At 40.8% G+C, this 15,087-nt stretch overlaps 1 protein-coding gene across 1 annotated transcript in view; it reads right to left on the reverse strand.

Moving 5' to 3' along the window:
* Positions 1 to 15,087, reverse strand: part of LOC147371233 (ankyrin repeat domain-containing protein 26-like) — a 65,855-nt gene that overhangs the window by 29,058 nt on the left and 21,710 nt on the right. Inside the window, 3 exon segments of the mRNA XM_086403679.1 lie at positions 2,274 to 2,286; positions 5,206 to 5,266; positions 6,592 to 6,688. Of these exon segments, the coding sequence (XP_086259805.1) occupies positions 2,274 to 2,286; positions 5,206 to 5,266; positions 6,592 to 6,688 (171 nt within the window).

A 15,087-nucleotide genomic window follows, 5' to 3' on the forward strand; every position in this document is an offset into this window, starting at 1 on the left:
TGTTGCACTCAATATGCCAGCAAATCTGGAAATCTCAGCAGTGGCTACAAGACTGGAAATGGTCAGTTTTCATTCCAATCCCAACAAAAAGCAATGTCAAAGAATGCTCAAACTACCGCACAATTGTACTCATCTCACACACTAGCAAAGTAATACTCAAAATTCTCCAGGCCAGGCCTCAAAAGAACATGAAACGTGAACTTCCAGACATTCAAGCTGGATTTAGAAAAGGCATAGGAACCAGAGATCAAACTGACAACATCCACTGAATCATGGAAAAAGCAAGAGAGTTCCAGAAAAACATCTACTTCTGCTTTATTGACCACCCCAAAGCTTTTAACTGTGTGGATCACAACAAACTGGAAAACACTTAAAGAGATGGGAATACCAGACCACTTGACTTAAGAAATCTGTATGCAGGTCAAGAAGCAACACTTAGAAATGGACATGGAACAACAGACTGATTCCAAATAGGGAAAGGAGTATGTCAAGGCTGTATATTGTCACCCTGCTTATTTAACTTATACGCAGAGTACATCATGCAAAATTCCAGGCTGGATGAAGCACAAGCTGAAATCAAAATAGCCGGAAGAAATATCAATAACCAAAGATATGCAGATGACACCACTCTTATAGCAGAAACCGAAGAAGAACTAAAGAGCCTTTGGATGAAAGTGAAAGAGGAGAGTGGAAAGACTGGTTTAAAAATTCAACATTCAAAAAACTCAGATCATGGCATCTGGTCCCATCCCTTCATGCAAATATATGGTGAAAGAATGGAAACAGTGACAGACTTTACATTTGGGGAGGCTCCAAAATCACTGCAGATGGTGACTGCACCCCTGAAATTAAAAGACGTTTGCTGCTTGGAAGAAAAGCTATGACTGACCTTGACAGCATATTAAAAAGCAGAGACATTACTTTGCCAACATCAGTCTGTCTCGTCCAAGCTATGGTTTTTCCAGTAGTCATGTATGGATGTAAGAGTTGGACTATACAGAAACTGCACAGCGAAGAATTGATGGTTTTGAATTGTAGCGTTGGAGAGGACTCTTGAGAGTCCCTTGGACTGCAAGGATAGCCAACCACTCCATCCGAAGGGAATTCAGTCCTGAGTATTCATTGAAAGGACTGATGCTGAAGCTGAAACTCCAATACTTTGGGCACCTGATGTGAAGAACTGACTCACTGGAAAAGACCCTGATGCTGGCAAAGACTGAAGGTGGGAGGAGAAGCGGAAGACAGAGGATGATATGGTTGGATGGCATCACCAACTCGATGGACTTGAGTCTGAGTAAACTCCGGGAGTTCTGATGGACAGTGAAGCCTGGTGTGCTGCAGTCCATGGGGTCACAAAGAGTCGGGCACCACTGAACAACTGAACTCAACTGAACTCCCATATAGTAAACACCAATAGACATAAAAGTTCCTTGGAATTCTCAATAATTTTTAGAAGTATAATAGGATCCTAAAGCAAACAACTTTCAGAATCACTGTTTCAAAAGATTATGTCTATCCAATAGTCATTAAAGTATGATTACTTCCCCTACTTCTAATAATCAAAGACACCACAAACTCATACACACACACAAACACATGCACATACAAATACACACACACACACACACACAGCCTGCTCATCAAAACATCTGACTGGCCTACATTCATCTGTGTAACGATACTATAATAAAACAATTATAAGCTGAAATACAACTGACGTATTAGCAGGTGAAGTTTTACTCTAGGGGAAGGTTAGAATTCAAACAAGCATTTTTGGACATTGGAAAAAACTTAGAGTCTAAAATTTAATCTCGGAGAGTTCCTGAGAAGTATAGAGATTCCAAACTGAGAACTTCAGAGTGTCGAAGCATATACAGAAACATGTTGAGTTGAAGCTTACAATTTAAAAACTTGTTCTTATCCTTGTAAATATCTTTTGTTTCAAAACACAGGTATCAACAATAACATTTGCTTTATGTATGTACAATTCTTCAATTAAATTTGCAAAGAAAATATTAGAAGTATGAAGACTGAGCATTTCAAATAGTTCAATGTCCCTCTTTCCAGAGTTAACTGTGCACTGCAAAATTAACCTGAACTGGATGTTTGTAAATCCTTCATTCTGTTTTATTAGGAACAGACTCCTTCGTTCTGACTGCTGGCTGAATGGGGTTTGGAAACAAGATGATTACTAAACAATGTACATAGGAGACGATCCACAGTTCAGAATTCAAGGTAAAATCATAAACGTTTTTACCTTCACATTAGAATATTTCCCAGAAGAATCTAAAAAGAAAAAGGGACACAAAGTTAATTACATGTTAATATGAAAGCCAGCTGTACATTCATGCAGAGTTAGTACCGAGCAGAATCGTCACACTCTGCTTTGGCATTGAATACATTCAGTTTTAGTGTCTTGTTTTTAGGGGGATCTTAGGACACTGGTAATACAGACATAGGAATCCACTAAAGACAGTGAAAAGGAAATACTACATTTAATTGCCATGGAATTATTAGAAATTAAAAATCTTGCATATTTCAAAATTAATGTTCAGTTCAGTTCAGTTCAGTCACTCAGTTGTGTCCGACTCTGTGTGACCCCATGAATCGCAGCACGCCAGGCCTCGCTGTCCATCACCAACTCCCAGAGTTCACTGAGACTCATGTCCATTGAGTCAGTGATGCCATCCAGCCATCTCATCCTCTGTCGTCCCATTCTCCTCCTGCCCTCAATCCCTCCCAGCATCAGAGTCTTTTCCAATGAGTCAACTCTTTGCATGAGGTGGCCCAAGTACTGGAGTTTCAGCTTTAGCATCATTCCTTCCAAAGAACTCGCAGGGCTGATCTCCTTCAGAATGGATTGGTTGGATCTCCTTGCAGTCCAAGGGACTCTGAAGAGTCTTCTCCAACACCACAGTTCCAAAGCATCAATTCTTCCCGCTCAGCCTTCTTCACAGTCCAACTCTCACATCCATACATGACCACAGGAAAAACCATAGCCTTGACTAGACAGACCTTTGTTGGCAAAGTAATGTCTCTGCTTTTCAATATGCTATCTAGGTTGGTTATAACTTTCCTTCCAAGGAGTAAGCGTCTTTTAATTTCATGGCTGCAGTCACCATCTGTAGTGATTTTGGAGCCCAAAAAGATAAAGTCTGACACTGTTGCCACTGTTTCCCCATCTATTTCCCATGAAGTGATGGGACCAGATGCCATGATCTTAGTTTTCTGAATGTTGAAATTTAAGCCAACTTTTTCACTCTTCACTTTCACTTTCATCAAGAGGCTTTTTAGTTCCTCTTCACTTTCTGCCATAAGGGTGGTGTCATCTGCATATCTGAAGTTATTGATACTTCTCCCAGCAATCTTGATTCCAGCTTGTGCTTCTTCCAGTCCAGCGTTTCTCATGATGTACTCTGCACATAAGTTAAATAAGCAGGGTGACAATATACAGCCTTGGCGTACTCCTTTTCCTATTTGGAACCAGTCTGTTGTTCCATGTCCAGTTCTAACTGTTGCTTCCTGACCTGCAAACAGATTTCTCAAGAGGCAGGTCAGGTGATCTGGTATTCCCATCTCTTTCAGAATTTTCCACAGTTTATTGTGATCCACACAGTCAAGGGCTTTGGCATAGTCAATAAAGCAGAAATAGATGTTTTTCTGCAACTCTCTTGTTTTTTCCATGATCTAGCGGATGTTGACAATTTGATCTCTGGTTCCTCTGCCTTTTCTAAAACCAGCTTGAACACCAGGAAGTTCACGGTTCACATATTGCTGAAACCTGGCTTGGAGAATTTTAAGCATTACTTTACTAGCATGTGAGATGAGTGCAATTGTGTGGTAGTTTGAGCATTCATTGGCATTGCCTTTCTTTGGGATTGGAAAGTGTAGTATTTATTAAATATTAAAATCAGTGTGCTGCTGCTGCTGCTAAGTCACTTCAGTCGTGTCCGACTCTGTGCTACCCCATAGACGGCAGCCCACCAGGCTCCCCTGTCCCTGGGATTCTCCACGCAAGAACACCGGAGTGGGTTGCCATTTCCTTCTCCAATGCAGGAAAGTGAAAAGTGAAAGTGAAGTCACTCAGTCGTATCAGACTCTTAGCGACCCCATGGACTGCAGCCTACCAGGCTCCTCTGTCCATGGGATTTTCCATGCAAGAGTACTGGAGTGGAGTGCCATTGCCTTCTCCAAAAATCAGTGTAGTATTTATTAAAAGTATTTTTAGCACTTAGGGAATGAACCCTATTATCCGTTTGGCTTCAAAATTTAGTTTGGCTTGGAACATCATGCTAATTCTTCAAAGGATTTCTATGAAACAACTTTCAAAGAATCAGCTATATTAAAAAAAAGAAAACTCAATGCCTCCTTTTTCAAATTAATCTATTTTGAATAACAAATACCAGCACAACATATATCTTTGATGCCTAAGAATTACTCAGAGGGGCTGTGGTTTTCCCACTTCTAGCACCCCCTCCCACCTCCAGGATTCTCTGGAACAATAATGATCTTATCTATTTTCAGGGCAAATACACTGAAGTCATCTAGAAGGAGTTCTCTCAAGTGTCCTCATCAACTCCAAACTCACATCCCTAAGGCCTTCCTTTCTTCCCTTTGTCCTTTCACTAGATTCTCTCATATCCAAAGGGTAGTAATCTCTGTGGACTTATATCTTTCCCTTGACATCCTTCTATGGATCATCCCTACCTGTGGTTTTCTTTACAGACTGGGGCCTGGTGGACCGGAGTCAATGAAAAGAAAGCAAAAGACAGAGACTAATATTCCCTGGGTTACATGGAAAACCAATAAAGCCCTAGAATAGGGCTTGTACCTCTCACTAAGGCACAAGGCGTCCTCTCAACGAGGTCTTGGAAGCCCGGGCAGGGAAGTGAGCTTGGCAGGCCTCCATGCTACAAAGAACTAGCCAGAGAGACGAAGAAGGACACGGGAGACCCAAGTCTCTAGTGGAACAAGGGTGCATTATTCATGTTTGTGTGAGTTTTTATATTTTTATACAAGGAAGCTTTAGGCAAAAAAATAAGAAAAGAACAAAAGCCAGATGTATAACAATGGTTACCAAGGGAATAACAAGGAATAACAATTGCCACAAGGCCAGAAGACAATCCATATCTTGAGTAAGAGGGTCATGACTAAACACTTTTACTGTAGGGTAAAAGTTACTGAAGGAAATCCATGTATGCGTACCGTCCCATGACCTCACTCCTGGGAACAGCGTGCTGGTCCTCTTGTTCCTGTATACCAGGAACTGATAAGGAACAGAGGGTTCATGAGAAACAGAAAACAACATACAGGAGTCCTAAAGCTAAACATTCTGTGACACCTACCGTTTCTTTCTCCCTCTTTGCTTAGCAATGATATCTTACACCTATAACTGCTACTTCAACTCTTTGCTTCCCTCTGGCTATAAACACGCTCAGAAAGAAATACAAAATAATGCTTTTCCTTAATCCTGTTACGTCCTGCACTATCCAATGCTCTTCTTTCAGATTTCTCTATATTCAAGGCTACACCCTTGCTACTCTGAGAGCTTGTTAGAAACAGAACCGAAGACCGCCTGCTCAGCAAGTGCACTTCACACATGGTCCCCAAGTGACTAATTAAAATCTGAGAAATTCTGGTCTACACGGAGTCTGCTTCTACATGACTTCAACTTATTTCATTGTCCGGAAATCTCAGCCTCCGTTTCCTCACGCAAACACGTCCCTTCAAACTGAAATGGCATTAGAAGTTGGAAACCTTCCAGTGGACTCTCTATGAGGCTGTGGGTTCCTTGGTTTCCCCATCACACCCCCTGCTCTCTCCTTCTTTCCAGATCTCTTGTTTTGTCCCATGTGACACCATGCTGGAAAGCATAAACATTTCGTATGACACCAATTTGCACACACTACAGCTGAGCACCTATGCCCACGCTCCCCCAGAGGATGACACACCGCTCTGCATGCCCAGGGACCGCAGTTCTGAACGTCTTCCTAATAACGAGTAAACAGGAAGAGGCAAGAACTTTGCTGTTCTTCTCTGACAAGTTTTGGTGCCACAAGCTCATTTCAAATACACCGTCCATGTCAAATACTCTCCCTTTATCTAAAGAGCTTCATTACTTATTGCCCCCTTCCCCCACAGATCTGTGCTTCCTTTTCTTCATTTCCTCCCTGTACACTCTGCCTCTCTCATCCTTCATTCCCTCTTGCCTCTTATTTCTTGACTTTCCTTAGGTCATAGAGTATCTTGAAACAACTAATAATTTGTTTTTGGTCATGTGTCACATGGAATCTTAATTCCCTGAGCAGGGATCGAAACTGCACCACCTGCATTGGAGAGTCTTAACTGGACAAAGTCTTAAACATTGGACTGTGAAGTAAGTCTAAGAACTAATAATTTAGCTCCTTAAACTGGATTTTTAATGTAATCTGGGGTAGACACCTGATAAGATACTTAATTGCCCTCCTTTTCTCATCTTTTTTCTCACTACCCATCTGACAGGTGATTTTCTTTGCCCATTAGAATGTATCAGCATTCCCATTTTCAATCAACATTCTGTCAAATGATTTTTCTGTAAAATACAGTTCTTACCTTCTACTTGTCCATTTAATGTCTTTTTTCCTCTTTGACCAGCAGTTCCAGGTAAATGATCCACATACTTCTGTGGAAGGCTCTCAGAGATACTCTGCTGGAATAGATGATAACAATGAGTTGCATGAAGTCTTCCTAATCACTTTTGAAGAAATACCCTACTTTTAACCTGGTTAAGATAGGTTTTGCCAAGATCCCACAGTTGCTCTAGGACAGAACCAGGATGCTGAATTCAAACACGGTGCTGCATCACCAAGCAGTGGCTGCCACATTTAAGAGATCAGGCCCTTCTTATCTCCTTCCATAGCTGCCACCTTCAAACAGGGCACCATTACTTTATGTTACTTCAAGTATGGCTGCCATAAAGGTACTCTTCATGTGCTACTTAAACTATGCAAAATGGTTTGCACTTACTAAAACATCACTAAAGCTAACTGCTGTTATTATAGCTCCACATATTTATTACTATTTCCCATGCTTTTGCTTCTCTTGAAATGTTCCTTGCAGATTAACTTGACAATCCAAATGTAGCAATACTTTCAAGCCTCAAGCACTATCTTGTCAACGTTGAGTTGGTTAAAAAAAAAAAAAACACAGTAGAGATAAAAACCAAAACTACCATGAGATACCACCTCACACCAGGCAGAATGGCCATCATCCAAAAGTCTGTTACGTCTGCTGTTGCTTAGTCGCTTCAGTCATGTCTGACTCTGTGCCACCCTAGGACTGAAGCCTTCCAGGCTCCCCTGTCCATTGGATTCTCCAGGCAAGAATACTGGAGTGGGTTGTCATGCCCTCCTTCCTGACTCAGGGATCAAACCCAGGTCTCCCACTGAAGGCAGATTCTTTACTGCTAAGCCACAATGAGATACCACTTCACACCAGTCACAATGGCCATCATCAAAACGTCTACAGCAGTGAATGCTGGAGAGGGTGTGGGGGAAAGGGAACCCTCTTTCACTGCTGGTGCAAGGTAAATTGATACGACCACTATGGAAGACAGTATGCAGGTTCCTTAAGAAACTAGGAATAAAACCACCATATGCCCCAGAAATCCCAATCCTAGGAGTATACCCTGAGGAAACCAAAATGGAAAGAGACACATGCACCCTGATGTTCATTGCAGTGCTGTTTATGATAGCTAGAACATGGAAGTAACTTAGATGGCCATCGACAGATGAATGGATAAAGATGTGGTGGTACATATATACAAATGAACATTACTCAGCTGTAAAAAGGAATGCATTTGAGTCAGTTCATTGAAGTGGATGAATTTAGAGCCTATTATAGTCAAGTAAGTCAGAAAGAGAAATATAAATATCTGATACTAACATATGTATGGCGTCTAGAAAGATGGTACTGACGAATTTATTTGCAGGGCAGCAATGGAGAAACAGACAGAACAGACTTAGAGACACGGGTGAAGGGGAAGAGGGGAGAGGGTGAGATGGATGGAAAGAGTAACATGGAAACTTACAATTCCATATGTAAAATAGATAGCCAATGGGAATTTGCCCTATCACTCAGGGAAATCAAAGAGGGGCTCTCAACAATTTAGAAGGGTGGGATGCAGAGGGAGATTGGAGGGGGGTTTGGGAGGGAGGGGACATGATTCTTCTTTATGTCTGACAGAAAACAACAAAATCCTGGAAAGCAACTATCCTTCATTTAAGAATAAATGAATTTTTTACAACCCTATTTGAACATTCAGATGGTTTACTGCCTCTTTCCCTGTAAACAGCACACTAACGACTGTAACTTCTTATCTATGTCTTCTGGAATGGCAGGTAAAGATTAAAGGAATGACGTAGATATTTAAAAAAGGAGTAAAACTATGATTATCCAAGTTGAAGGTTTAAAAGTCTTCAAATACATTTATGATGATCAACAAGGACTCAATATTCACATCGGGAAAGAAAAAACCAACAAAAAAAAATCAAGTAACCACAATGACTCTCTTTTCTATATGGAAGAATTTACACGTTAGTTTCACATAACAAAGAATTGACATGGTAATTTAACATCTATACACACTGAAATTAATAAAGTTTCTTAAAAATAATATGGGGGGGGGCGCGGTCCTAAGATGGCAGAGGAATAGGACAGGCAGACCACTTTCTCCCTCACAAGTTCATTGAAAGAACATTTGAACGCTGAGCAAATTCCCAAAACAACTTCTGAATGCTGGCAGAGGACATGAGGCACCCAGAAAGGCAGCCCAATGTCTTTGAAAGGAGGTAGGACAAAATATAAAAGATAAAAAGAGAGACAAAAGAGGTAGGGATGGAGATCCATCCCAGGGAGGGAGTCTTAAAAGGGGAGAAGTTTCCAAACACCAGGAAACACTCTCACCAGCAGGTCTGTGGGGAGTTTTGGAATCTCAGAAGGCAACATAACTGGGAGGAAAAATAAATAAATAAATAAAACCCAGAGGTTATGTGCCTAACCAGAACTCCCTGTGCTTGTATCCACCACCAGCAAGTGGGGGCTGAACAGGGAGGCGTGGGCTGCACTGCTTAGGGTAAGGACTGGGCCTGAATGCCCTGAGGGGGCATATCTCTGAGGGAACTAACATGAGATAGCAACCCAAACTGCAGGATAGCCAGGGAAAGAGAGAGAGGAAAAAGAGAGAGAGAGAGAACTATCCTGTGAAAAGCCCTAACCTAAGGAACTGCCAGGCCCGCTCAAAAAACAAAGGACTGAGTGAATATGAGAGAAGAGCTAGATGGCTGCAGATCAGCCCATCCCCCACTGGAGACAGGGATGCAGGAGGTGGGCAGCCAGAGCTGGAAAGAGGCAAACTCGGCCCCTGAGAGGCATCCTCTACCAAGCTGCAAGCAGGCACCCATTGGCTAACAAAAACCGCTTGGGATTCTGTATGGTTGACTTCTGCCAGGAGGGTCACAGCCAGAGATCAGCTCCCCAGAAGACACATATGGCACACTGGAGATGGGCACACCCGTGGCCACCCAGGAAACCGAGCAGCTGTGACTGGGGAGGTGATGAGACACACTCCCCACCAGGGGAGACAGCGCTCACCCATCACCTGGTCGCCTGAGCTGCTCAGACCTGGGAAGGGCAAAAAACGCAGGCCCAACCGAGTCTGCCCATTTGTGGACTACCTGAGAACCTGAACCTGAGCAGCTTAGACCTCAGAACTGCACATAACCCAGGGCCCGCCTCAGATAGTTCCCTGGCAGAGCAACCTAGAGCCTGAGAAGTGTAGAGTCGGAAAGTGCATGGACCATGAGCAGGGGCAAACCCAGTGTGGCCGAGACACTGCAAGCACTCCCCACACATGCCAGTGGTATTTGTTTGCAGTGTTCTTCTGTCCCCACAGCAGTACTGAACAAGTGAGCCTAAATAAGTGACCACCTTTGCCCCCTTGTGTCAAGACAGAAATTAGACACTGAAGAGAACAGCGAAATGGAAGAAGCTAAAATAAACAGAGGGAACTGCTTTGCAAGTGACAGATGCAACAGATTAAAACCCTGTAGTTAGCAGCAACTACATTGGAGGGGGCCTATAGATCTTGAGAAGTATAAGCTGGATTAAAGAACTGAAACTGAACTGACCCCACACAGCCCACAACAGCTCCAGAGAAATTCCTAGATATATTTTACTATTATCATTATTTAAATATTTAATTTTTTTTTTTTTTTTAAGTTCTCTATTATTCTGTCATGGTCTTTGTAGACCGGGACCTGGGGACTGAAGTTGACTAGAAGAGGGACGCAGGGGACCCAAGTCTCGAGTGAAACAATGGTGCTTTGTTTGCAGAAATGGATATTTATATATCTTCATACAAGGCAGCTTTAGGAAGTAGGAAAAAAAAAAAAAAACGGAGCAAAAACAAAGCCAAGCAAATAACAGTCTTCGAAGGGCCAGAAAGCATTGCATGTCCGCATAACTGAGCAGATCACCTTTCAGTGAGGTCACTAGAGGGAGTCACTGAACGGACCAAGCAGGTGCCCTTTCTCAGGATCTCAGTCCCGGCAACTGCGTGCAGCTCTGCTCACACCTGCAGCAACTGATGAGGAATAGAGAATCCTTGAGAAATGGCACACAAAAGAAAAGAATAACATATTGGATTCCTTAAAGCTGAATGTCTCCTGATATTACTCCTTTAATTTTCATTTTTATAAGCTACTATTACCTTGCCAAAAAAAAAAAAGACCCTATTTTTAAAGCAAACTTCATGTATATATTTCATAATTTTTGTGACTGTGTTTTGTTTTTCTAATATTGTATTTTTCAGAGTCTAACCTCTACTCTAGATTTTTAATCTTTGCTTTTTGGTATTTGTTATCAATTTTGGACCTTTAAGAACCCAATCTTCAGTACCCATTTTTACTTGGGAGTGTGATTACTGGCTTGATTGCTCTCTCCCCTTTTTGACTCTGCTTTGTCTCCATCAGGTCGCCTCTATCTCCTCCTTCCCCCTTCTTTTCTCTACCCAACTCTGTGAATCTCTTTGTGTGTTCCGGACTGTGGAGAATACTTAGGGACTTGATTAGTGCCTGGATCTGTCTCTCTCCTTTTCATTCACCCTTTTCTCCTCCTGGTCACCTCTGTCTCCTTCCTCCCTCTTCTCTTCTCTTTGTAATTCCATGAACCTCTCCAAGGGGTCCAGAGTGTGGAGAGCACATAGAGAATTGATTACTGGCTAGCTTGCTCTCACCCCTTTTGATTGCCCCTCTCCTACTCCTGGTCACCTCTATCTCCCTTCTCCCTCTTCTCTTCTTAATGTAACTCTGTGAACCTCTCCAGGTGTTCCTCACTGTGTAGGAGCTTTTCATCATTAACCTAGATGTTTTATCATTGGTGCTGTATAAATGTAGAAGTCTTGAGGCTACTGTAAGAATAAGACTGAAAACCAGAGGCAGGAGGCCTAAGTCCAAAACCTGAGAACACCAGAGAACTCCTGACTCCTGGGAACATTAATCAATTAGAGCTCATCCAAAAGCCTCCATACCTACACGGAAACTGAGCGCCACCCACGAGCCAACAAATTCCAGAGCAAGACAAGCCACACAAATTCTCCAGCAATACAGGAACATAGCCCTGAACTTAAGTGTACAGGCTGCCCAAAGTCACACCAAATCCATAGACATCCCAAAACTCACTACTGGACACTTAATTGCACTCCAGACAGAAGAAATCCAGCTCCACCCACCAGAACACCGACACAAGCTTCCCTAACCAGGAAATCTTGACAAGACAACCATCTAACCCCACCCACAGCAAGGAACCTCCAAAATAAAGAGGAACCACAAACTGCCAGAATACTGAAGGGCAACCCCAAACATAGCAATCTAAACAAGATGAAAAAGCAGAGCAATACTCAGCAGGTAAAGGAACATGATAAATGCCCACCAAACCAAACAAAAGAGGAGGAGATAGGGAGTCTACCTGAAAAAGAATTCAGAATAATGACAGTAAAAATGATCCAAAATCTTGAAAACAAAATGCAGTTACAGATAAATAGCCTGGAGACAAGGATTGAGAAAATGCAAGACATGTTTAACAAGGACCTAGAAGAAATAAAAAAGAGTCAATCAATAATGAATAATGCAATAAATGAGATCAAAAACACTCTGGAGGGAACCAACAGTCGAATAGCAGAGGCAGAAGATAGGATAAGTGAGGTAGAAGATAGAATGGTAGAAATAAATGAAGCAGAGAGGAAAAAAGAGAAAGAATTAAAAGAAATGAGGACAACCTCAGAGACCTCTGGGACAATGCTAAATGCCCCCACATTCTAGTCAGAGGAGTCCCAGAAGAAGAAGAGAAAAAGAAAGGCCATGAGAAAATACTTGAGGTGATAATAGTTGAAAACTTCCCTAAAATGGGGAAGGAATTAGGAATCCAAGTCCAAGAAACACAGAGAGTCCCAAACAGGATAAACCCAAGGTGAAACACCCCAAGACACATATTAATCAAATTAAAAAAGATCAAACACAAAGAACAAATATTAAAAGCAGCAAGGGAAAAACAACAAATAACACAAGAGGATTCCCATAAGGATAACAGCTGATCTTTTGATAGAAACTCTTTGATAGAAACTCTTCTATCTTTGATAGAAGACAATGGCAGGACGTACTTAAAGTGATGAAAGAGAAAAACCTACAACTCAGATTACTGTACCCAGCAAGGAGCTAATTCAAATATGAAGGAGAAATCAAAAGCTTTACAGACAAGAAAAAGCTGAGAGAATTCAGCACCAGCAAACCAGCTCTTCAACAAATGCTAAAGGGTCTTCTCTAGACCCCTAGAGAAACACAGGAAACACAGAAAGGGTGTATAAACTCAAAACCCAAAACAACAAAGTAAATGGCAACAGGATCATACTTATCAATAATTAACTTAAATATAAGTGAGTTGAATGCCCCAACCAAAAGACAAAAACTGGACAAATGGATACAAAAACTAGACCCCTATATGTGTTGTCTACAAAAGACCCACTTCAAAACAGGCAACACATACAGACAGAAAGTGAAGTGCTGGAAAAAGTTATTTGACACAAATAGAGAACAAAACAAAGCAGGAGTAGCAATACTCATATCAGATAAAATAGACTTTAAAATAAAGGCTGTGAAAAGAGACAAAGAAGGAAACTATATAATGACCAATGGATCAACCCAAGAAGAAGATATAACAATTATAAATATATATGCACCAACATAGGAGCACCACAATATGTAAGGCAAATGCTAATAAGTATGAAAGTGGAAATTAACAATAACACAATAATAGTGGGAGACTCTAATAGCCCACTCACACCTATGGCTAGATCAACCAAGCAGAAAATTAACAAGGAAACACAAACTTTAAATGATACAATGGACCAGTTAGACCTAAATGATATCTATAGGACATTTCACCCCACAACAATGAATTTCACCTTTTTCTCAAGTGCACATGGAACCTTCTCCAGGATAGATCACATCCTGGGTCATAAATCTAGCCTTGGTAAATTCAAAAAAAGTGAAATCATTCCAAACATCTTTTCTGACCACAATGCAGTTAAGATTAGATGTCAATTACAGGAGAAAAACTATTAAAAATTCCAACATATGGAAGCTGAACAACACACTTCTGAATAACCAACAAATCACAGAATAAATCAAAAAAGAAATCAAAATATGCATAGAAATGAAGGAAAATGAAAACAAAACAACCCCAAACCTATGGGACACTGTAAAAGCAGTGCTAAGGGAAGGCTCATAGCAATACAGGCTTACCTCAAGAAACAAGAAAAAAGTCAAATAAATCTACATCTAAATAAATCTACATCTAAAGGAAGAAATGAAGAACCCTAGGGTTAGTAGAAGGAAAGAAATCTTAAAAATTAGGGCAGAAAGAAATGAAAAGAAACAAAAGAGACCATAATAAACAAAGCTAAAAGCTGTTTCTTTGAGAGATAAATAAAATTGACAAACCATTAGCCAGATTCATCAAGAAACAAAGGGAGAAAAATCAAATCAACAAAATTAGAAATGAAAATGGAGAAATCACAACAGACAACACAGAAATACAAAGGATCATAAGAGACTCCTATCAGGAACTATATGCCAATAAAATGGACAACGTGGAAGAAATGGACAAATTCTTAGAAAAGTATAACTTTTCAAAACTGAACCAGGAAGAAATAGAAAATCTTAACAGACTCATCACAAGCACAAAAATCGAAACTGTAATCAGAAATCTTCCAGCAAACAAAAGCCCAGGACCAGACGGCTTCACAGATGAATTCTACCAACAATTTAGAGAAGAGCTAACACCTATCCTACTGAAACTCTTCCAGAAAAATGAAGAGGGAAGTAAACTTCCAAACTCATTCTATGAGGCCACCATCACCCTATTACCAAAACCAGTTAGATATGCCACAAAAAAGAAAACTACAGGTCAATATCACTGATTAACATAGATGCAAGGATCCTTAACAAAATTCTAGCAAACAGAATCCTACAACATATTAAAAAGATCATACATCATGACCAAGAGGGCTTTATCCCAGGAATACAATATTCACAAATCAATCAATGTAATACACCACATTATCAAATTGAAAGATAAAAACCATATGATTATCTCAATAGATGCAGAGAAAGCCTTTGACAAAATTCAACATCCATTTATGATAAAAACTTTCCAGAAAGCAGGAACAGAAGGAACATACCTCAACATAATAAAAGCTATATATGACAAACTCACAGCAAACATAATCCTCAGTGCTGAAAAATTGAAAGCATTTCCCCTAAAGTCAGGAACAAGACAAGGGTGGCCACTCTCACCACTACTATTCAACATAGTTTTAAAAGTCCTGGCCACAGCAATCAGAGCAGAAAAAGAAATAAAAGGAATCCAGATTGGAAAAGCAGAAGTAAAACTTTCACTGTTTGCAGATGACATGATCTTCTACATAGAAAACCCTAAAGGCTTCACCAGAAAATTACTAGAGCCAATCAATGAATATAGTAAAGTTGTAGGATA

Source organism: Bos grunniens, chromosome 5, assembly GCF_055505025.1.
Source record: "Bos grunniens cultivar Pamir isolate PY7600 chromosome 5, Bosgru_T2T1.0, whole genome shotgun sequence".
Taxonomy (NCBI): domain Eukaryota; kingdom Metazoa; phylum Chordata; class Mammalia; order Artiodactyla; family Bovidae; genus Bos; species Bos grunniens.